The following is a 23,463-nucleotide window of genomic DNA, read 5'->3' on the forward strand; positions in this document are numbered from 1 at the left end:
TCAAGCAGCTGATTGTCAAGTTGAAATTCAGATTTTCGTATGTGTGTTTATCTCTGGATTTTAGTCTGTGATTTTAGTTTATTTTTGACTTTGAAAGTAGATGTTTCGTTCCATAGCAATTAGTTTGAGATAATTTTTAAACATGACATCAAAAGGTAGGATTAGATTTTATGTTTTTACCGTGATATTATTTATAAATTGGATTACAGATTCGTGTAATTGCAAGCGAGTTTTCGATGATTATCAAGATTATTTAACTCAGTAAGTAAACCGTTGATATACTATGATTCTTATATTTAAGATAACTCCAAAATCCTTTTACTACTTTATTTAAAATCTTACTTTTTCAATATTTTCTTGTACAATATATTGAAGATTTTTATTAACAGGGATCCTTTTAAATTAAAAATTGCTTTTTATCTCCTTTTATCAGTCAAAATAGAATTTGTTTATGTAAATAATTTTGGATAAATTTAGTTATTTAATTTATTATAAAAAATAAGTTATTATTTTTGCTCTACATTTTTTGTTTCAATTTTATTCTGCTTTTTTATTAATTTTAACTATATCACAATAAGTAGGAACAAATCAGATATATATAACAAGTGGCTTAATCTTAAGGCCTCCATACACTTCTGTTATTTTTTCCGGTTTTGCGTGCAATTAAAACGCACAATGAAGTGGCAAGCAGTGTTGCCAGAATTTTTCGAGCGAATTTCTTCAACCGAGCTTTAAAAAACCTTCCATATTCCTTCGACTTCACAAAAAAAATCAGGTCTCGTGAAAATCACCAAATTTCGTGTATTTTATCTATTTCAAATTAGGAGAAAATTTTTAAAAACTTATTTCTGGTAATTTTTAGGCACTGATGTATTTAAATAAACTTTTTATTAAAAAAATAACACGATTAAAAATGCTGTGATAGATACTCAACAGTACTATTATAAAGTATGTTTCAAAAAATTAATTGCTTAAAATGGCTGCTTGAATCGATTATAATAAAAGCAATCGTGCAAGACGCCATGACCAGCTGACTGATTAGATATGTTTTCCGTTTACCTATTTATTTCTTTTCAACACCAAGAATTTTGGTTTAGTTATGGTATATGTGTAATATAGGGTGTCCGTTATTTCCCAAGTTGATTTTTTTTTTCGCTGCCGTCCACTGAAAATTTAGTTTTTTTCTCTGAAAAAAATTATCCAACGTAAACAAGCTCTTAATTTTTAATTTAAACCGTGCCGGAATCATGATACTTTTCCCATTTAAATAACATGGGATTTTATGACCTTTTGCATTTAATTTTTTATCTCCAAAGCAAATAAACCTAATACAGCTTCGACAAAGAAACAAATACAAAATTTTACGCTGTACAAAAAAGGTCTCTTTGATTTTTTCCATAAAAACATTCCTTTAAAAGTTATTCGCGGTCAAAGTTAGACACATAGTTCATAATCAAATTTTTCTATCATTCACTCCAAATTCTAATTGCGCCTTTTGATTTTGACTAAAAAGGGATCTAGAGCCATACTTTTTTCAATAAACCAATATTTCTTTACCAACTTTAATATGGAAAACCTTTGTAGAAAACCAATATTGCGCCATCTATTGTGATCAATTGATCATAACTATAATTTAAGGTTGTTATTTCATTGCCTTTCAGTGTTCGTAAATATGTGTGTCAATTGAAAAGAACGAACAAATTTTGAGTGGTTTTTATCTTAAATATTACTTGTTTCGAATTAATTAAATTAATTGATTAAATTTAAGTATATTATAATAATAACTTTGAATTTGATTATAAACTTGTGCGTAACTTTAACCGCGAATAACTTTTAAAGGAATGTTTTTTATGGAAAAATCCAAAGAGATCTTTTTCGTAGAGCGTAAAATTTTGTATTAGAATATGTCTTTGTCGAAGCTGTAGGTTCATTTGCTTTGGAGATAAAAAAATAAATGCTTTTGCAGACCTTTTGGTCAGAAAATCCCATGTTATTTAAATGGGAAAAGTATCATGATTCCGGCACGGTTTAAATTAAAAATTAAGAGCTTGTTTACGGTGGATAATTTTTTTTAAAGCAAAAACAAAAATTTCAGAGGGCGGCAGCGAAAAAAATATCAACTTGGGAAATAACGGAACCCTCTAATAGTCTAAGAGCTAGCAACAAGTTATAGTACGAGAGCTAGCAACGTCGGAAAATCAAGTATTTTAAGATGTGATATATCTTGATATCTCTCTTTGATATATCTTTTACTATGCTCTCTGGAACAGCATGCGGCCCGTCTGGCTGCCGATACCCGTTGTGTTCACTACTACGCATCGGAAGAAGATCCTATATTTTTTTTAATTTAGTCCTATAATTTCTAGCATTGAATATAAATCGAACATGTCTCCATAGCGCAGTGCGTAGAGTTTCCGACCACGAACTGATGATTCAGAGTTCGAATCCGGGTCAGGGCAAAGACTTTTTTATTTTGTTTTGGTTTATATCTATTCTGATAGTAAAGTATTAAATAATTCTGGTGATTCAAAAAAAAACAAATATTTAATACTTTACTATCAGAATACAAACGAAAATAAAATAAAAAATCTTTGCCCTGACCCGGATTCGAACTCTGAATCATCGGTTCGTGGTCGGAAACTCTACGCACTGCGCTATGGAGATATGTTCGATTTATATTTAATACTTAATTTATTTTAAAGAACTAACTCTTTAAAAAAATTTGAAGGACTAATAAAAATATAGGATCTTCTTTCAATGCGCAGTAGGGAACGCAACGTTTACCGGCAGCTAGACGGGCCGCATGCTGTTCTAGAGAGCATAGTAAAAGATATATCAAAGAGCCAGACGTCTTAAAATACTTGTTTTTCCGACGTTGCTAGCTCTCGTACTATAATGTGTAATAGACGCGTTGAAAGATAAAAATGCATCTATTAATTTTTCGTTAAATTGCGGACCTTTTGGACAATATTGCTTTAAACTGAGGCATCCTTAATTAAAACACCGTTAAAGTGAAAAAATAGATTTAGGAAAAACCGAGGGGTGTCTCACTCGGGTAAAAAATGTACAAGTACTGCCAAAATATCCTTCCACTGCTAAGCGACTGCCAATGACTATGAAGAAGACTGCCTATGACTGCCATGTAATTATTATAGGCGACTGCCATAAGACTGCCAGCGACTGCCAAGAAAATGTACAGGTAATTCCAATAGTGAGACACTCCTCGGGAAAAACAATAAATACTCCTACTACATATTTAAACAATTTTTATTGTGCAAAATTGCCAGAAACCTTCATATAATTGAACAGTCAACTAACTGAAAAGTATTAAAAGAAAAAAAAATGTTTGGATGTTTTGACGAATCTTTTTTTTTTTAGGTATTTGAAAGATGCAAAGGAATTAGCTCTGCTACTTGATTATGATGGAACCCTTACACCTATAGTTGCGCATCCTGATTTAGCAACGATACCGCCCGAAACAAAAACTGTTCTGCAAGATCTGTCTAAAATTCCTAATATTTTTATAGCGGTGGTTTCTGGAAGGAACGTGCAAAATGTCAAAGAAAAGGTTTGTGATCTGTTATACAGGATGTCCCAGAAATCAGTACAAGTATTTTAAGGGGAGGTAGATCTGGCCAAAAGAAACATATTTTCCCTTTATAAAATAAATTGATAATAATCGAGTTATTTAACTTGCATCATCGTTGTGTATATACACAGTATACAGGGAGTTTTTCGATTTATTCTAATTTCCCTCCAAGTACTTTTAGTGTTTCGAAGAAACTTTTGAGGATAAAAGTTACTATAAATACGACATATTTTAAAGCTAAAAAAGTGTCGACATATTTACCAGGGACGTGCAAATGGGTTATCACTCGAATATTTTTCTAAAAATAGCATTTACGCCACTGACTTTTTTTTCTCTTGTTAACGAAATAGTGTAAGCAGTTTAATGCCGATTAAAAGTTCTATCTTGATATTTTGTCGATTTCGACCTCCTTGATGAGATATGAATTTTATTAATTTGCTTTAATCCAAGTCTAATAGCAACCTTAAAAAAAAAATAATATCATTAATTTGCGAGAGTTGTAAATAAGTACTCATTGATTTCTCATCAAAAAATATAAAAAAAGTTCCTATAAATATTAGTTTTAGAGTTACAGGATGTTAAAACTTTTTAAAATCAGGTTTTTTGTAAATATCTTAAATACCATTATTTTTTTATTTGAAATTGCTGTAGGTTGGACTAATAGAAATAATAACTAATAGTAATAATATTTAATAATAAATTAGGTAAAATATATGATTTATTAATTTTATTTTTATTTTATTAATTGTGACACAGCCCGACTCTACTTAACAAGCGGTGAACAAGGAAATCTGGCAACCCTGATTTCAGATCGATCGATACCCGTTTAGCCATATGATTTACGTTCATTGACCTGTTGCTCTGTTATGTTTTTGTAAATAAATCCACTTTTCTGAAAGAAAATATTGTTTAGTTAAAGACTAAAGGTGTGAAAAGTTACTGTGTGAGATTTGTAAGTTACCGGGACAATTTTTTCCGTAGACATTGCGTCAAAACAAATATCCGTGGGTGAAAAATTCGCCGGGTTATAAGCGAGGTTAAGAAGTGCTTTCTTCAAAGAATGGCGGTAAATTCGGCGGCGAATGAACATTTTGTGGTGCTTTTTAAAACAATTTATTGAAAGTTAGTTGTTGTTGTAATCAAAAATTACCATGCCAAGTCCTTGTTGTGTGCCTGGGTGCAAATCCAATTATAAAACTTCGTCTTGGTGCAGGAGAACCAGCGGTATCTGTTTTTACCTTTCCTAAAGATGAAAACCTTAAAGCCCAATGGCTTAGGAATATTCCTAGGGAGGCATGGTCACCCTCAAAATATTCTGTGATTTGTGCTAAGCATTTTGTAGAAAGTGACATTATTAGGGAGGGGGATTATCACTCGCTAGATGGATCAGTGCAAAAGGTACCTACTAAAACTAGGCTAAAGTTAAATACAGTGCCTAGTATCTTTCCAAATTTGCCACATTGTCAAAAACAGTCCCTGTTCCCGAAAAAAGTCCTGCTGAAAGAACCAAAGGAATGCAAGATCGAAGTGAACAATTTAAGCATTTCTTTGGTACTTTCAGCAGTACTTTTTCGGGGAACAGGGACTATTTTTGAAAAGTAATGTGGCAATTTTTTTTAGCTTTTTTGTGGCAAATTTGAGCAAACCTTAAATTAATTTAAAAATACGCGCCTCGATAGCCGGTAAAACGGCCCGTCCGTCGCGCATTCGCGTTCGCTAGAAACCGATCTGAATCTCTTGCCGGTTGCGGCGTTGCCAAATGGTTGTTCACGGCTTGTTAAGTAGAGTCGGGCTGTGATTGTGATTAATAAAATTGCGTTTATCTCATCAAAGAGGCAGAACTCGACAAAATAGTAAGAGATAACTTTTAATTGGCATTAAACGGCCTACATAATTTTGATATCGAAAGAAAAAAGACAGTGGCGCACAAGTTTTTTTTGAAATATTATTTTTGAGTGTTAACCCATATGCACGTCCCTGATGAATTGATCGACACTTTTTTAGCATTAAAATATATAGCACTCATAGTAACTTTTACCCTCAAAATTTCATTCGAATCAATAAAAGTACTTGGAAGAAAATTATAAGAAATTGAAAAAATAATAAAATCAACACCCTGTAGCTACGAAACAAAGCAGAATCGGACCTATGTTGATAAGAAAAATAAATCCTATTTTTACGTGAGAAATCTCCTCACGAGAAATGGCACATGTTTTTTGAAACACCCTGTATACTAAACGATTTTTTTCAGGTTGGAATAGACAATATCGTCTACGCTGGTAACCACGGTTTGGAAGTAGTTTATCCCAATGGCTCAAAATACACGCACCAGTTACCCACAACATTCGACGACCAAGTGAAACAACTGATTACAGAGCTAGAAAATGCAGTTGTACGAGACGGAGCCTGGATAGAGAACAAAGGGGCCTCTTTAACGTTTCACTTTAGGGCTACGCCGGAGGAGAAACGACCCGAGATCGAGAGAACAGCCAGGGAAATCATCGAAAAGGCCGGTTTCAAAGTTGGTAACGCGCATTGCGCCCTCGAGGCAAGGCCTAAAGTCGAGTGGAACAAAGGCAAAGTGGCTTTGCTTATTTTGGACAAACAGTACGGAGAGAACAAATGGCAGGGCAATGTTAAAGTTATATTTGCCGGTGACGATACGACCGATGAAGACGCAATGCTTGTAAGTAATGCCAAAAAACGTTTCATGTGGTGAAAGTTTGGTAGTTTGGGACCACAAACTTGTCCCTTTAGAACGCCATCTGTCATGTTGAGAAATGAAAGTAAATAAAGTGCCACCTCATGATTGTCCGCATACTAAAAGTTTCAGTTAATAGCTGTATACCATATCTGTATACTGCTGTATACTGATTTGGCCATCGAAACTGCGCGGTCTGGATTTTATCGTGTAAGACAATGATGTAGACAGCTCAATAGAAAATCTAATGTATTAAAAAGAGATAACAGTTGGGTTATATATTATGCGGTATTGCCGGATTTTCCATCAAAATGTCACACCGCACAACTAGGCGTTTATGAACAAAGTTGCATCTAGGTTTGGAACTTTTTTCAAGTTACTAATTTTACTACGCTGTAATAGATTATATTTTTTCCATAGCAACTGTTAAAATTGCCTTATATCTTATATCTATCAAAAATAGTAGATAAAATAGTACACTTTAACCGCAAGGATAGATTAAATGATACTTTAACAGCGAGCCTATCGGTTAGAAACTTTATTTCTTCTCGCACGTTTTTAATTGCTTCCGTTTTTGAAAATTTTTGTATTCCTTTTCATAAGTAATTCGGGAATTAAATGGAAGTAGTTTGGATATGGCGTTTGTCGCCTCAGCCTGAATATCTGTTGGTAATTTACTTATTTCGTTTTGGGCCATTTCTGGCTCCAATTCAATCAGCTATCGACACGAAAGAGAATTAAAAAATATTGACTCAAAACTGACAACTAAAAAGACAGCTTTATTTATTTGTCAAATTACATAGAAACCAACGCCAATCCAGCACAATATTTTTTCTACTCGTAATAAATTCCTTGAAATAATAATTTCTGAATATTTTTTAAAACGTAACTCGCTATGGAAAAAATAAAATCCCGAAATTAATTCGCTCGCGATTTCATCGCTCGTGAATTAATCTTTTCGGTCGACGATAAAATACCATTTTATCGTCTTGTAGTATAAAAAATAACTATTAGTTAAGATATATTATCTTCATTTCAGTAGTATAACTGAAAGTTTTTGAAATAGCTTCTTTTTTTTACACATTTTCCTACAAACGCAAAAACCGGCAACACTATGCCGCTTTTTATTTTGGCTCTCTGTCTGTCAACCTGTCATTTATATTTATCTGTCGCATGCATTTAAGTACAGATCACGCAGATGAAGCGATCAGGGCTTGTATATTTTCAATATATTTTTTAAATTTACCTTTTTTAATTGTAAAGTAACATATTACATTTAAATGCGATCCAAAGCCTTAATCATTTCGGAGTGGTTCGACATTTTTCGTAATTATATCGGGAAATATTTTTTACTCCACTTTATTAAGATTTTGATTTATTTTCAGAAATAAAATACAGTGTGTTACATATAAAAAACTTTATTTTATATAAACACATATATGAAGTCCCTAAATATCTAAAAAATGCTGTAAAAAACGCAGTGTGAAGCGCGAAGCAAAGAATTCATTACCATAATACTTACATTTATCAAAACCGTAAGGGTACGTCCATAGTGCACAGACTTCCCGCTTTTTCGCGGCAGAATAGCGGTGAAAAATCGAGGAACAACAGTGGGCGCGTGGTCATACTGCGCCAGTTAGCCAGCTTCAACAGGTTTAAACTCCCTCGCTCCTTAGACCTGATACCGGTGTTGTCCCGTATCTATAATAGAGGATGTAGAATGTAGAATGAGGAATGAGTAAGAGAGGGGTTAATCACTGCGACCTTAAAGATCTATTGTGCCCTCCTTCCTTGAGTCATCACACAATCTATAACCCATCATATCCCTGTTGTAGAGGGGACAGGGTATTTCCCATCCTCCTCTGACAACAGTTCTTCATCCGAGGGTACACACCCTTCCACGGTTGGAGTTTGGCCCTCCGTGCCGCTCTTCACAGTCGAGGAGCTTGCCTCCGACTCAGGAACCCGTGAGGTGCAGGCTGGAGGATCTGTCTCCATTTTCTCCACCTCTTTAACTTGGTCTGTCCTTAGACCTGATACCGGTGTTGTTCCGTATCTATAATAGAGGGTACGTCCCTCTTTCTCTATTGCCTCCTTGGATTTGAGGTCAATTCCTATTGTGAGGACCTGACCATGACACTCCCCCCTCGAGTTGATGACTCGCCAACTCGATGTCCTTATATTGATGTTCTAACCCTGGATAAAACTCAGCAGGTAGGTGGTGTCTTTCCCCTTGCTCCTCGGCAGAAAGACCGTGATGGCCGCCCCTTTAGAGATGTTTTCTCCCTTCACTGCAACCAGTTCCGGCCCTTGCCAATTTTTAAGCTTAGGTGTGATTTCCACCAACCAATTCGAGGATTCTTGAGATACATAATCTATGAGGATCATGCCCACCCGAAAGTGTATCCCCGCAAAACGCAGCTGACGCATATTTTGTAGATCGTTGTGTCGCGATCCACAGGACAGTTCCATGACACCAAATGTTAATGTTGTTAAAGGCCACTTCCTGCTTAATTGGCGCAGAAACCCACCGGAAACCCGGTGCACTATGGACATACTTTAAGACCCTAGCTTAAAGTTGCTTCTATACAGCTAAAACTCTAAGAGCTAGCAACGTTTTCGAGAAAGTATTTTATGACGTCTGGCTCTGATATATCTTTTACTATGCTCTCTGGAACAGCATGCGGCCCGTCTGGCTGCCGATACCCGTTGCGTTCACTTCACACCGTTGCGTTCGGAAGAAGTTGCTATATTTTTTATTAATTTAGTCCTATAAATTCTAAAAAAAAAAGTATTGAATATAAATCGCACATGTCTCCATAGAGACATGTGCGTAGAGTTTCCGACCACGAACCGATGATTCAGAGTTCGAATCCGGGTCAGGACAAAGACTTTTTTATTTTATTTTCGTTTATATTCTGATAATAAAGTATTACATAATTCTGGTAATTAAAAAAAAACAGATATTTAATACTTTACTATCAGAATATAAACCAAAATAAAATAAAAAAGTCTTTGCCCTGACCAGGATTCGAACTCTGAATCATCGGTTCCTAGTCGGAAACTCTACGAACTGCGCTATGGAGACATGTTCGATTTATATTCAATACTAGAATTTAAAGGACTAATAAAAATATAGGATCTTCTTTCAATGCGCAGTAGGGAACGCAACGTTTACCGGCAGCCAAACGGGCCGCATGCTGTTCTAGAGAGCATAGTAAAAGATATATCAAAGAGCCAGACGTCTTAAAATACTTATTTTTCCGACGTTGCTAGCTCTCGTACTATAAGATATTCTATGGTTTGTACTTTATACATGTATTTTCGATATTTTTTTCAGGCTTTAAAAGGCAACTCTGTAACATTTAGGATAGCTCCCAACACCCAAATTGCAACCCACGCAACTAAAATTCTATCTTCAACGCAATCCGTTGTTCACATTTTAAAACTGATCCAAAAAATTTTGAAAAAGTAGGACTATGTACATTCCTATAAATAATAATTAGAATAAAGTTATACCGTTAAATAAAAAAATATATTTAATATACAATATTTTTGAATTTACATTTTGTGTTTATTTAAAACAAATAAATATGTATTCAACACAGTGAACAGCTATCATAGCTAAAACATATACACATTAATTATTTTTGATCTGTTTCTAATTTAACTGATCTCAGCTGCATTTTCAAATCCAAATAAATACACAGCCAAACATTTCCTCTTTTTAGTAATATATGTTTTAATGTCAACATGTTTCCAACATGAACTAAACATAAATAAATAAACTTAATTTGTAATGACTGCGTTTGTGCCTAATGTTTTCATCAATTTATAACAATCTTGCAGCTGTTTTTGGTCTCCTATTCGTTCTAGCGTCTTCGCAGCTTCGACAAGCATTCCTGCTCTTTCTCCAGGAGATGACAAAAGCTGCCCTGGTAAATGTTTACAGGCCATATACAGGGCAGCCGCATGTTGACGATCGTTGCCAATTTCTTGGCTTCCTTTGTCTCCTAAGAAAAAATAATTAAATAAAAAACGCTCAGTTTTCTAAATTACTCAATAGTTCAGGGCACTTACAGGGTGGCCCATCGAAAACGTTCCGCAAGACATAACGGCTAGGGTATTTTTTTTTCAAAAAATCCAAAAACACGTCAGTTTTGTTTGTGAGTGGGACAACTTTTGCCCCAAAAATGATTGCAAAATCTTCAACCCTCTAAGCCGGGGTGTCATCCCCCAACTTTTTTCAAATGGGAAAAAGGGTCAAGTGGTGCCGCAGTAAAAATAGCTTTCTATTCTCTATATTTTCCCGCCTCGTTTTTGAAAATCGGTCGAGTCTTTGAGAAAATATGAAGGATTGAAATTTGAAGTTTATTTAAACATTTATCAGAGTAAATGATAAGGATAAATTCCTTCGACCAATTTGCTGGTTTTTCTTATTATTTCTAGATGTTTACACATTTTTTCACTTGCCACCTGGTTGAATGATCAGGTGCGGTAGTTGCTAGATAGCTGTTCTGTGACTTGTGCGTTGAAGTTCTTCTCAATATCGTTCAACTAACCCACAATAGAATTTCCAAAAATACCAGCCCACACGTTCCATTTCTGAGGGTTTTGTGTGTACACCTCGTGAAAAATCCTGGGGTTGTCCTCGGCCCAGTACCGACAGTTGTGCCGATTAACTACACCGTTCAAAAAGAAAGTACACTCATCCGAAAAACACACATTAAATAGGAAATTATTATCATTCGCCACTCGTTCACTCATAACCAAATTGCAAGCGACGATCAAAATCGTCTTCGTTGAGTTCTTGTACCAACTGAATTTTGTTCGGGTGGAACTTGTGTTTTTTTAATATCCTTTGGACACTTCTACGATTCATGCCTTTTTCTGGTTAATTTTCTTGTACTCAGCGTACTATCCATGGCAACTTGGACCAATACGAATACCTCCATAGCTTCATTTACTGCAGGATTTTCCCTCTGCCTCTTTTTATTCATAACGGAACCAGTTTCGCGAAATTTTGTTACTAACTCGCGAACAATTTTGCCATAAAGGTGTTTGTCAGGATGGCGTTCATTGAATATCTGCGCAACCCGATTGCCACATTCGTTATTTTTAAAATAAAGTTCGATTATTTCCACTTTTTCTGCGAGTACACCATAATTGTTAAAAAGTTTAACGATATTGAGAAGAACTGCAACGCACAAGTCACAGAACAGCTATCTAGCAACTACCGCACCTGATCATTCAACCTTGTGGCAAGTGAAAAAATGCGTAAACATCTAGAAATAATAAGAAAAAATAGCAAATTGGCCGAAGGAATTTATCCTTACCATTTACTCTGATAAATGTTTAAATAAACTTTTCAAATTTCAATCCTTTATATTCTCAATGACTCGACCGATTTTCACAAACGAAGCGGGAAAGTATAGAGAATAGAAAGCCCTTTTCACTGCGGTACCACTTGGCCCCCCTTCCCATTTGAAAAAAATTGGGGGATGACACCCCCGCTTAGAGGGTTGAAGATTTTGCAATCATTTTTGGAATAAAAGTTGTCCCCCTCACCAACAAAATTGACGTGTTTTTGAATTTTCTGAAAAAAAATTACCCTGGCCGTTATGCCTTGCGGAACGTTTTCGATGGGCCACCCTGTATTTTTAATTACATTGTGCTCTTGGAACAAAATCCCCTACAGCTAAATTTTTGTATAGTTCATATCAAATAAACTTTTAGTCACGTGATTAAGCTTGACCGGCACAGTGTTGCCCACTTTTACACATTTCCTTTTAATCAAAATACTTTGGGAAACAAAAATAAATTAATTATAAATATATAAAGAGTTATTATTTATCAATTATTATATATTTACCAAACCAAATCAACAAAACTCACCTTCTTAACAGCACTTAAGGGACATAAAGGGCCATTGCTACCGCTTTCCCATTCAAAATATTCTAATAAAGTTATAGAACTTATGACCGAGAAAAATCAAAGGTTTTCCTTGATTTAAGTAAAAACAATCTTCGGATTGTCACGGGGTTTCTAACAGGACACTGTCTCCTCAACGAACACCTCAGTAGGCTGAAACTGAGAAACAACGGCGAATGCAGATTTTGTGGGGGAAATGGGGAAACACCAGAACACCTTATCACTGAGTGCGCCGAGACGACCACCATTCGTGCCATGAACCTTGGTACGTCTGATGTCAAGGATGGAGAGCTGGCCTTTGTGGAGCCGTCTCAGATACTGGCTTTTGTTAAAGCCCTGAGACTGTATGATGAGTTATAACTCGTTATAACTCAAGAAAGGGGAACACACAATAGATCTATAAGGTCGCGGTGATTAACTCCCCTTCTAAACATTCTACATTCTACATTCTATAGAATTATTAAGCTATCTTGAACACTTCGCACTAAAAGAGGTTCTACAAAGAACAATGTTCGACTGCAATGTGTGCTAATAACATTTTTTAAGCTTAAAATATCACAACACAATTCATTTAAACCAAAAACTCGTAATACAAAACTAAAGTGTCAAAACGAATAACAATATTAGGAAATAAATGAATAAATTACATTTTTTACAGCAGCTTTTGACAACTTGAACCCCCAGCGGGAAATTTAAATTCCAGTTAGTCAGCCGGGCGCCGAATATGCTCACGGTTGGCAACAATGGATTTAAAAATTGCGCCCTCAATTACGTATCTAACAGTTTAACTGGTAACAAATATAATTAAAAATTCAGCTTTAGGAGATTTTATTCCAGGAAACACCTTGCCCGTATCCTGGACTATAAATTAACCAACCTTTTCCACAAATTATTGAAGGTTTAGAATGCCTGTGCCGTAGACTGCGGTCCAGCAACTGTTGAGTTCTTCCTGGAGCGGCGCCCGCCATTAAACGCAGAGTAGCTTCGTATAAAAATACTCTGGAAAGCGCGAACTGAAAAAAAAGTGAGTTGTTTTTTACGGAAATTTTTCTTATACAGGGTGTCCCAGAAATAAGTGCAAGTATTTTAACTGGTAGTATAGTTTGACCCCAGAAACACGCAAAAGGTTTTTTTGGCGAAAAAAATGTTGAAAATTTGATATTTTTCTCGACATTTTCCGGAAAATATCGAAAAACTTTTGAGTGCCACTTGTTCAGTGTCCGGAAATTTGTTTATAGTGCTTCAAGAGAATGCAATGTTGCCACATCCTACGTTATCCACATTTTGTATGTTTATAAGTTATAAGTCCACATTTTAAAATATCTACAAAAAAATACTCAATTACATCGATCTGCTATCTATCAGGGTCCGGTTTTCTAATGTTAGGTAAGTTTTTTATTTTCAATCTGAAACACGGCAAAATGCTATGTTTAGCTTGACAAAAATCCAGATTCATTTTTTTGTATATTTATCCACACATTGCTTATCTTATTACATTTGTAGGGCTAATTTTAAATATTATAAATGTTTCCATTCAACTTGAGTAGTCCAAGCGTTACCGAAAATTGATGCAGTTCGCACCTTTCCTGGAGCGCAAAAGAGTGTCATTTACACCCAGCACAGCTATTTGAATTTTTTTCTACTGTCAATAATATATGAAAAAAAGCTTGTAATAAATCTAGAAATTCATAATTTAGAATATCTGTCTTCTTAAAACTAAAAAAATCCTTTCTTGACATTGCAGGACTGGTATAGAAATCAGTACGACTCCTTGCAAATAAAGGGCTATTTCAAAAAAGGGCAAATTTGGGAAAGCTGATTTTTTATACCTGTATCAACATATATACATTAGTGATTTTAATTTTATTAAATTAAAAGCGGAACTCCGTGGAACTCATAACTATAACCCATTATGAAAACAAAATTATCAAAAAAATAAACCCAAAATAGTGTGTTTAAAATATATCTTATCTACATTCAAAACAGTTCGAATTTATTATATTGATGTTATTCAATTGTACTACATGTCTGTAGCTATATTGTCCATAATGGTAATTAATTTTCAAATGGCTGTGCTGGGTGTAAATGACACTCTTTTGCGTTCCATGTTTGTGCAAGGCTAACGCTCTTCCCAGAAAGTGCGGACTCCATTAACTTTCGGTAACGCTTGCACCGTTATAGTTACTCAGAAAAAATTATAACATTTAAAATTAAGTCCACATATTTTATAAGAACGACAGTGAGTGTAAACATACCATTTTGCCGAGGCTCTCAAAATGTTGCCATTATTTTTTTAAATTTTCTAAGTTAAATAACTCCATTGTTATCAATTTATTTTAAAAATGATAAAGAGAAAATGTTTCTTTTGGACCCCTTGAAATACTTGCACTTATTTCTGGGATACCCTGCGTTTAAATTCCTCACTGGTAAATGTTCTGCCAAACATCGTAAGGAATGCAGATCTTTATTGAAAGCGGTAAGACAGGAATTCGAGGCTGGCGGTTTGGAACCTTCCTCTACACTATCTTCCCATAGCGAAGTTCTCGTTTCTAGTATCCAGTCACAAACCAATAATTGATATAGCTAAAAAATTAACAAAATAAATTAACCTCTTTTAATATTTCTTCATATGGGAAAACTACGAGAACGATTGAAATAGACTTCTAAAGTCTTCTTTAAAACTCAGGTAAGATTTCTGCATCAGCAGACATGCGTCATTGTTTTTAAACAATTCTATGGATTTATTTCAAAAATGACATATCAATTTTTCCACATGTTTCGAGTTTCCACATGACGGAAAGATAGATAGACACACGGACGCAGATGCGTATGAACTCGATTTAAGTTTTTTGAGACTTGTCAATCTCTTGCCAAATTATAGGTTATAATTTGTGTCAAATTATGTTAAATAACTAGCGTTCTGGATAATAATTAACATTTGCGAATTGCATTTGCATTTTCAATTTTTTTTCTTTTGCAACTTATCTATTTTTATTAAAATTATACCGGGTGGTCCAAACTGTATTCCGGAAACTTCGGCAGCATATTCTGCAGATAAAAATAAGTTAAAAAGTTCGTATAAATGCATGACTTAAAATGCTTAGTTTCAGAAATAGATACAGGGTGTAGAACTTTCTTTATTTTGTTTTTTTTTCCAAATAATTTCTGAAGTAACGTCAATATTTGAATGAAAATTGTTGTCTGGGAGTTTTTATGAGAAATTTGATTTTGATGTCAATATGACTCCCATTTGTAGAGGGCGCCACCCACATGTGTTTTAATAGATTTTTCTGCGAAAAAATGATAACAGTTTCTGATGAACTTTTGCCACAAAAACATTTCAAATTGCACCTTCCTTAATCATCTTATAGTAATAAATTTTGAAAATAAAACATCTTAAAAAAATCATGAACTATAAAGTTCTACTAGGCTACACTAGATATCAACTGTTTGGTTTGGGTTACTGGTGGGTTGACTGTCTCAGTCTCACTGATTGCACTGAAGAAACACTGCACTATTAAAAATACATGCAATGCAACTACAATGCACCAGTGAAACTAATCCTGTTGCAGACATTCATTTCATATTACACAATCTACATTAATAAATTATAGTACATACCAGCAGTAAATTATTTTCCTTCTTGCAACTGGTGTAAGTCAAACTGTCGTCCAGCAACCGACTGGCAAAATCGCACTGCATCTGAATTTGTTTGCTCAGAACTGTTTTATTCGTGTCTAAATAATTCCTTCTGGCCATATAAGCGGCCATGATGACTTTAGGCAGTGGATCGTTTGACGAATTCAATGCTTCAGGCAAAATTTCTAACTTTTTATACAGTCGCTCAGTTTTATCGTCTTCTTTAAGCAACCAGTTGCAAGCGATCGTTATAACAGTGCCCCACCATTCCGCTACATGATCGTGATAAACTAAAATCAAAGAATTTTTTTATCAAAAACTAAAGTAATATACAGGGTGTCCCACTAAGAATAGCTCTCGGCTGTATCTCGGAAAAAAATATTTATAACTAAAGAGACTGTGAGAAATTGCTGGAAATTATTTTCAAGTTTGTAGAACGGCCGCTAGAGGGCGCAACTGCTATGGAAAATAAGAAAATGGAATTTTTACGAAGTTTTGCCTTAATAAGGTGTACTATAAATAACAACTTTAAAATCTTCAGTAAATTTTGGATCTTTTTTGTTAGAACTATTTTCGCCTATCTGCTAAAATAACGTGGGGGGGAAGGTTAGATCTGCTTTTATTTAAATATTAATAACACCGAACGAAATGAGAGCTAGTTTAAAAGAGAAATCTTACTCTACATTATGCCATATAAACAATAAAAATAAGCTTTGGGATGTAGACGTTAGGGGGCGCTATCTATAAATAAATGCCTTTATTGTCAAAAAAATTTACAATTTGTAGACAAAGGTAAACTAAACAAATAAATTAAACAAACAAACAAACAAAAGAGAATACAAAACATTATACAAATAACATTGTCAGTCTTATTGTTTAAAATAAACATTTATAAATGTTTATAATGTCAAAGAATAAAAAAATAAAAATAATATTCAAAAATATTTAGTTAGTTTATAGTAAATATCAATGACCTCTAAATAAATGTATTTCGATGACATTGGTAAATATAGCAATAGCAAATATTAGACCAGTATTTACAAGATCAAATTCAATTATCAAAATATAAGTCATTTACGGCGTAGAAAGCCTTGTCTAGTAAATAAGATTTCAATGCATTGCGAAATGAAGAAAATGATATTATGGATTTGATTTCAAATGGCAGGTGATTGTGCATTTTTTTCGAGTTGTATAATATTGAACTTTTAACTAACTCTGAGCGTGGGGAGGTAGATAAAGATCTTGCTCTGCGTTCCTGAGTGGATAAGTGTGAGATGGCCTTTCTTGAGAAGCTGATACAAGCTTACGTGTATTAGGCAAACGGATTCAAATATAAATAAGGAAGGAAGAGTTAATATTTTTAATTTTTTAAAAAAGTCCTGGCAATGAGTTCTGCCGTTTAGTCCCAGTGAATATCGAACAGCTCTCTTCTGGAGCTTGAAAATGGGGCCAAATTGAGTCGCACAACACGTACCCCAGAATGGAAGGGCATATCTGAGGTGCGACTCAAAACGTGCATAATAAACAGTTCTAGCCACTGACAAGTTAAGCTCCTTAGAAACAGATCTTAATGCAAAACAGGCAGAGCTTAATTTTTTCGACAAAGCGTCGATATTCATGTCCCATTTCAGAGAATTGTCTACAACAAGCCCTAAGAATTTTACAGATTTACTTAACAACACCAATGGTGGTGTTGTTAAGTACAAAAAATCTTATAATATATCACCACAGATTAGGTATACTATATGTATACAGATAAAAATCTTATCCCTAATTCGTGGTACGAAAATTGTTTTTTATGACAATGTGCAAACGAGTAAAATTTTCTGTGCGCAAAAATAAACTCGCGTAAAATAACAATAAACAGCGTAATAGAGAGATATCGCTAAAGCGAATAGCGTGCATGGACGTTAATAAGGCCAGGTGTTATTTCCTTTACGTGAGGTGGTATTAACTCTCTTCATTTATAGTTATGGGATCGGAAAGAATTCTGTTCGCGTCGCGTCTGCTATTTAAACTTAACCTAACTTTGAAATGGTTTTGTTTACTAGGTATTTTAAAACTAAAGGGCTAAAATGCTTATTTCCATTGCTTTATTGTTCAACGTCTGCCAGTGGGTTTAGGGCAACAAGCAACAAATTCTCTTAGAAGGGCTAAGTCGTCATCCGCAGTAAACCTAAGCCTCTTTATAGGTTCTTTAAAATTGGAAGAGGTGGAATCCATATTTTGAGCCATATTTATTTAATTAAAACTAATCCCAGCTACTTAAATATCAAATTACCTAATAAAACTAAAGTAATAATTTAAAACAATTCAAACATAACCTAAAATAAAACCGTCCGGCCCCGGTTGTCAAATACCCGCACATGCCCATTTAAGCAATTTTTAAACGTTATTTAGAAATTGCGCTTGGTGTAATTGATCCGCAAATTACGTCAGGCGGTAACGTTATTAGCGGGTGTTGCGTTGAAAATTGAGTCGCGCATATCATAACCATGATAAGGTACGCGTAAATACTGCATGACGCTATTCGGTTTTCCGCAATAACTGTGCCGGTCAGGCGCTGTGCACAATTTTAGAGGCCATAAGTGGGCCTGCTATGTGCGCAAACTAGTAACCTAACTAGTGCCCGATTCCTAAAATTGGAACCACGAAAAACAATAAAGAAAAAACAAAGTTTATAATCTGTATAATCTGTGATATCACTAAATAGCAGTTGCTTTACTTACATACTGTATCGCCCGCTTTAAAAACAGTTCTAACATCAATCATAACATTATTATTCAGTAAATCAATGTAAGTTAGAGCGTCGTGAAGGTCCGTTTTCTTATCTTGATTTAATTCGCTTTTCTGACCTGGCGCCACCAAAATTGATAGTGCTTTTTGCAAAAGATGTTCATGATATATCTGTAACAAAAATACCAGAAATAAAGATTAGAAACACATACTTGTTTATTTCTTTAAAAATACCTTACCTTCATAAGTTGTATTAACGGATCAATATTATCACCTAACTTAGTAAAAGGTAATGATTTAGGTTTATACTGTTCGGAAAACTTGTAGGATAAGAAATATCTGAATCCATATGGGGTAAAAAGCCATTTTAGACGTAGAGGAATTGGGTCGCAAGAGTTAGTCGATGCCAGTTTTGCCAAACCAAAATAATACCTGCAAAAAATAATCATAAATTATGATATTTTGATCAAAGAATAATTGACATATTGTAATCGCAAAACATTTTCCGATGCACGTCATCAATCATATTATCGACATTGACATTAAAGTCTATAAACCTGAGTAAATGAAATTTTGGCAAAAATGTTTAAATTTGTTGTATAGTTTAAGATACCTAGCTCTTCATTTTACCGTATGATCGAATAAAAACGGCGTCAGCGATGGCTATGAAATGAAGATCGCTGTCATCTTTGTGAACAATTCTCGTTTTTTTTGTCTATTTTCGTAGTCTTTTAAAAATTGCACTTTTAAGCACAAACAGTTCTTTTAAGAACTAAATTTTCGACTTTTTGTATTGCATTTCATGAAATTGTGTGTTGAAAATATGCCGAAGCATTTATACAGTCGAAACAAAGAGCTTGTAGCTTCCCGATAAACAATTTAAACGAGAACGTGACAATAAAGATCGTTTATTATCCTTGACTGCAGTCAGAAGTAAGTTTGATTTATAAGCATATTATAGCACTTTCAAAGTTAGTTTTTATTAAATTCTGTGATTATTATGGTATGTATACATTGGTTCGCCTCTATTGGTACGTGTTTTCAAGTTGCGCGCGCAAACAGCTAGCGGCGAACCATCTCCAGTCGGTTTTTCGACGCTCCGCTTTGTTTGTTCGTTGTTCAATTAGGACGGCCGGTGAAGACACCGCGCGCATTTATCAGTGACTATGTGTATTTTCTTTGAATAAATTCCCTTTTTTGTGTTTTTCTTTGAATATTGTTTATTAATGGAGTGTTTAAAGAGTCGCACTACTCATGATTAAAATTGCGTAGTTCCTCTCGGACGATGGAGACATGATTAACGACTAGACGAATGTTCGCGGGATTTCTATGGATCGCGGGATGTTCGTTAAAACAACAAAAGTAACGCGCGGACAAAGCTCGGCGCGCGCGCTGCAACTTCGCGGCGCAGCGCACCAATGTATACGTACCATTAGTTTGTGCATTAATAGCACCCTCTTACTTGTTATTACCCCTTATGGCGTTGTAAGATGTACATCAATAAATAAATAAATAACCCCATAATAACCCTTAGAATAATCTTCATAATGGACTAGTTTTTGCCAATATGTAATAAATAAAATAAGCTATAAAACAAATAAATCAATTAGTTACTAAAATATTAGTTATTAAATTAAAAATAAAACGTAAAACTCTTTAGAAAAATTAAGATTCATCTCATAAATCCATCATAATCTGGCAGCGCTGTCGCCATCGCTTGTCACTCAAAGTGGATCATATGCATTGGAAATTGTTTTGCGATTACCATACTTCGTTAGTATATGTAAAAAGCCTGGTAGGCTGGCTTTTATCCTTAGTGCAACTCCAATATAAATGTCAATCATGTCAACGGGTTTAATTCTTCCTTTAGACGCTTCGGCCAGATTTAACGCATTCAAGGATGTCATTAGGCCAAATAAATGACAGGCTTCTTCCGGTCCTTCGACGAGCTGTACCTTATGTAAATCATTAAAAATCAAAGCCAGTTCTTTACAAGACGTCTGTGCCTCAAATCTAGTAATTCTAAAAGATTAATAATTTATTATCGTTAATTGAAGAAATAAGAAGATACGCAACGTTATGGGCGATTTCGTGGCACAAAACCTGTCCGAAATGTAGCTGGCGTTACCGTCAGCCTGTCCGAGATTCATTTTATCTCTGCGACGCTGCGCGCTGATAATCGTTTACAGCGCAGCGGATAAAGAATACTGTACGTAGTAGTGATGGGAATAATCGAATTATTTTCACCATCGAATAATTAGTAATAATTCATATTTCACAATCGAATTAATAATTCGAATTATTTAGTAGTATTATAAATTTAACCTAAAAATAAATTCGTCCCAGCTAGTGCTCGTCTAAGGGCTATTTTAAACAAATCTGAACCATTGCGATACCTATATTCTATCACTGAATAAAAAAAAATATTCTTTATTCAATGTATTCTATTAACTGTGCCGAAGCCCTTTAATAAATTAAACCATAATTTAAAGTTTTAAATTTAAAAGTGCCGAGTTTATGATTGTTTCAATTCCTATTGAAAAAAGCTCATATCTAAAATAAAAGCTTCTTCTAAAACGATATAAGTATGTCCTTGTTTACGTGCGGTTCGTATTTCTTTTTATTTTATCAGTTGCAATCAATAATTATTTAGATAAAAGAAGAAAATTAATTTTAGTGTTCGGAAGGTGTTCGGTGAAATTTGGGTGAGATGGAAATGAACCAAATAATAGTAGTATTCTTTCGTTCTGAACGAAATGAAAATTTTCACTTAAACTGATTTATTCCTACGTGGTATAGGAAATAACAATGATTTCTGGATTTTTTCTCGATTCCCTTTATAAATCAGTTTAAGTGAAAATTTTCAGTTCGTTCCGAACGAAAGAATACTACTAATAGTACTATACTAATTACTAATATTCGTATTCGTCCATAAGAGGTTATGTTTTATGTTCATTTGTAATTCGGTTACCACAGATATAATATAAAATACTACTAATTTTTATCTCCATTATATCGAAAAAGATAATTCGAATTAGTTAGTTTTAATTTACTATCGAATTAGTCGTATTATTTAATTCGAATTTTCCCAACACTAGTACGTAGTTCTGCTTTCAGTCGACAGAGTGGGTGCTTGCCGAAGACAGTGTTGCCAGAACTACGGATTAATTCGTAGATTTACGGATTTTCGGTACAGTACGTTAATAATACGGATTTTCTATCATTAAACAATTTAATATAATATTATATGATGAAACAAAGAACGGCATCAGAGTTGGCTCGGAAATGAAGATCGCTGTTATTTCATACACAGGGTTGTTCATCACATACTTCACGGAGTATTGTAGCTAAAGGATTAGATTTTTACAAATTGTAAGTTTTGGGTTCGTTGAAGAGCTATGAGAGGTACAATTTAAACATAATTTTACAAGATACAGAGTGTCCCAAATAAATAAAAAATATTATAGTTGTATTTTTTTAAATGGAACACCCTTAATATTACTCTATTTTCAGATTTTACGGTTGAAATAAAGATAAATTTGATTAAGGCTTATCACAATTAAACCTTACCGTTTTTAAAATATTTTCAATTTATATATTATTATTTTTACCACCTGTAAATGTTGTACATATGTTGCTTTAAAAAAATCTAAAATGTCAATATTCCATGGGTATAGTGATAAATGGGGTCTAAATTATATGAAAATGCATTTTCTACGAAAACTTGAAGAGATAGGTAACAAATTGTATAATACAATTTCAAAAACCATTGAATTGTGCATGTGACTCGCGTAAAATATATAGGGTGTGGCATTTAAATTAAACACGTTATTGAACGCTAGTAATTATTTAATATAAACTTTTGGACACTCTGTATAAGGTAGTATAATTTTTATTATTGCCACACAATATCTGATCAATAAATAATCTTCAGTAAATATTTAGTATTAAAATCTTTAATACCCTTGGAGAAATGAAGCCTTAATTTTCTCACTGCAATTTCACAAAATTGAAAATTTTTCAAAAACGGTAAGGAGGTGTGATTAACCTTAATCAAATTTACCTTCATTCTAACCGTAGAATCTAAAAATAGAATAATATACAGAGTGTTCCATTTAAAAAAATAAAACTATATTTTTTACTTATTTGGGACACAACTAAACGACTTTTTTTGATACGAAATATTCAGTGCCTATAAAAGAATTTTTATTTTTGTTTCAACACAAATAATAATTTTCAACACATAAACGCGTATTTTTCATGCAAAGATATTTTCGTCGAACGTATTACAGATATTACACATTCTAATATGGCAACACTGTCGCTTTCAGTTCCACACCGTGTTCGATATGTCTTCGCTAGACGAATTAGAGAAAATGAGTGTTTTATGCGTTGGCCGCAGAACGAGTAGTGGCTCCACCGTACAGAACTTGAGAACTAAGGGGAAATCAAATCAGCCTCGTCACGAATTCGCCCATTATTGCGTATTATTTTCGTTTAATCACCAATAAGTTTATACTTGCCTGTCAACAAAAAATCCACCTATGTGTCTCGACAAATACCTTCCTATCCAAATTCTGTGCATTATTTGTCTGACTAATTGCCAACAGAAACTTAGACATAATTCCACTCTGCTTGTGGGTAATGTTATACCGTACACTTGCAACGCTCTGAGTAACTCCTGTTTAGATGCTGCTTTATCACCCTTTAAAAAAAGAAAAGTTCCAATTAGCATATGTTATACCATATGATCGAAATAAAAACGGCGTCCAGTTGGCTGGAAAATGACGATCGATGACATTCCCCATATAAATTTACATATAAAATGACAGCGATCTTCATTTCATAGCCATCGCTGACGCCGTTT

At 34.2% G+C, this 23,463-nt stretch overlaps 2 protein-coding genes across 3 annotated transcripts in view; one reads left to right on the plus strand and one right to left on the minus strand.

Moving 5' to 3' along the window:
• Positions 1–9,816, plus strand: LOC115885305 (trehalose-phosphate phosphatase B-like). Its single transcript, XM_030904176.1, has 5 exons — positions 1–155; positions 210–261; positions 3,379–3,568; positions 5,841–6,275; positions 9,631–9,816. The coding sequence occupies exons 1-5, from the start codon at positions 143–145 to the stop codon at positions 9,763–9,765; spliced, it is 825 nt and encodes a 274-aa protein (XP_030760036.1). The 5' UTR covers positions 1–142; the 3' UTR covers positions 9,766–9,816.
• The window catches only part of LOC115885304 (sterol regulatory element-binding protein 1), a 25,728-nt gene continuing 12,071 nt past the window's right edge, over positions 9,807–23,463 (minus strand). For both annotated transcript variants that reach the window (XM_030904175.1, XM_030904173.1), the window contains exons 8-15: positions 23,120–23,301; positions 20,367–20,618; positions 18,836–19,028; positions 18,590–18,767; positions 15,843–16,150; positions 14,646–14,804; positions 13,099–13,234; positions 9,807–10,303 (exon numbers count right to left, since the gene is read on the minus strand). In XM_030904175.1, coding sequence (XP_030760035.1) covers positions 10,080–10,303; positions 13,099–13,234; positions 14,646–14,804; positions 15,843–16,150; positions 18,590–18,767; positions 18,836–19,028; positions 20,367–20,618; positions 23,120–23,301 — 1,632 coding nt within the window. In that variant the 3' untranslated portion in view covers positions 9,807–10,079. The remainder of the gene's footprint in view (positions 10,304–13,098; positions 13,235–14,645; positions 14,805–15,842; positions 16,151–18,589; positions 18,768–18,835; positions 19,029–20,366; positions 20,619–23,119; positions 23,302–23,463) is intronic.

The sequence above is a fragment of the Sitophilus oryzae genome, unplaced genomic scaffold (genome assembly GCF_002938485.1).
Source record: "Sitophilus oryzae breed Bouriz unplaced genomic scaffold, Soryzae_2.0 scaffold_379_pilon_pilon, whole genome shotgun sequence".
Classification (NCBI taxonomy): Eukaryota; Metazoa; Arthropoda; class Insecta; order Coleoptera; family Curculionidae; genus Sitophilus; species Sitophilus oryzae.

Bases quoted from the DNA above. Each gene is read 5' to 3' on its own strand.
- LOC115885305 (XM_030904176.1), top strand. The intron at 262-3,378 runs GTAAGTAAACCG...TTTTTTTTTTAG, and splicing joins TATCAAGATTATTTAACTCA to GTATTTGAAAGATGCAAAGG. The intron at 3,569-5,840 runs GTTTGTGATCTG...GATTTTTTTCAG, and splicing joins TGCAAAATGTCAAAGAAAAG to GTTGGAATAGACAATATCGT.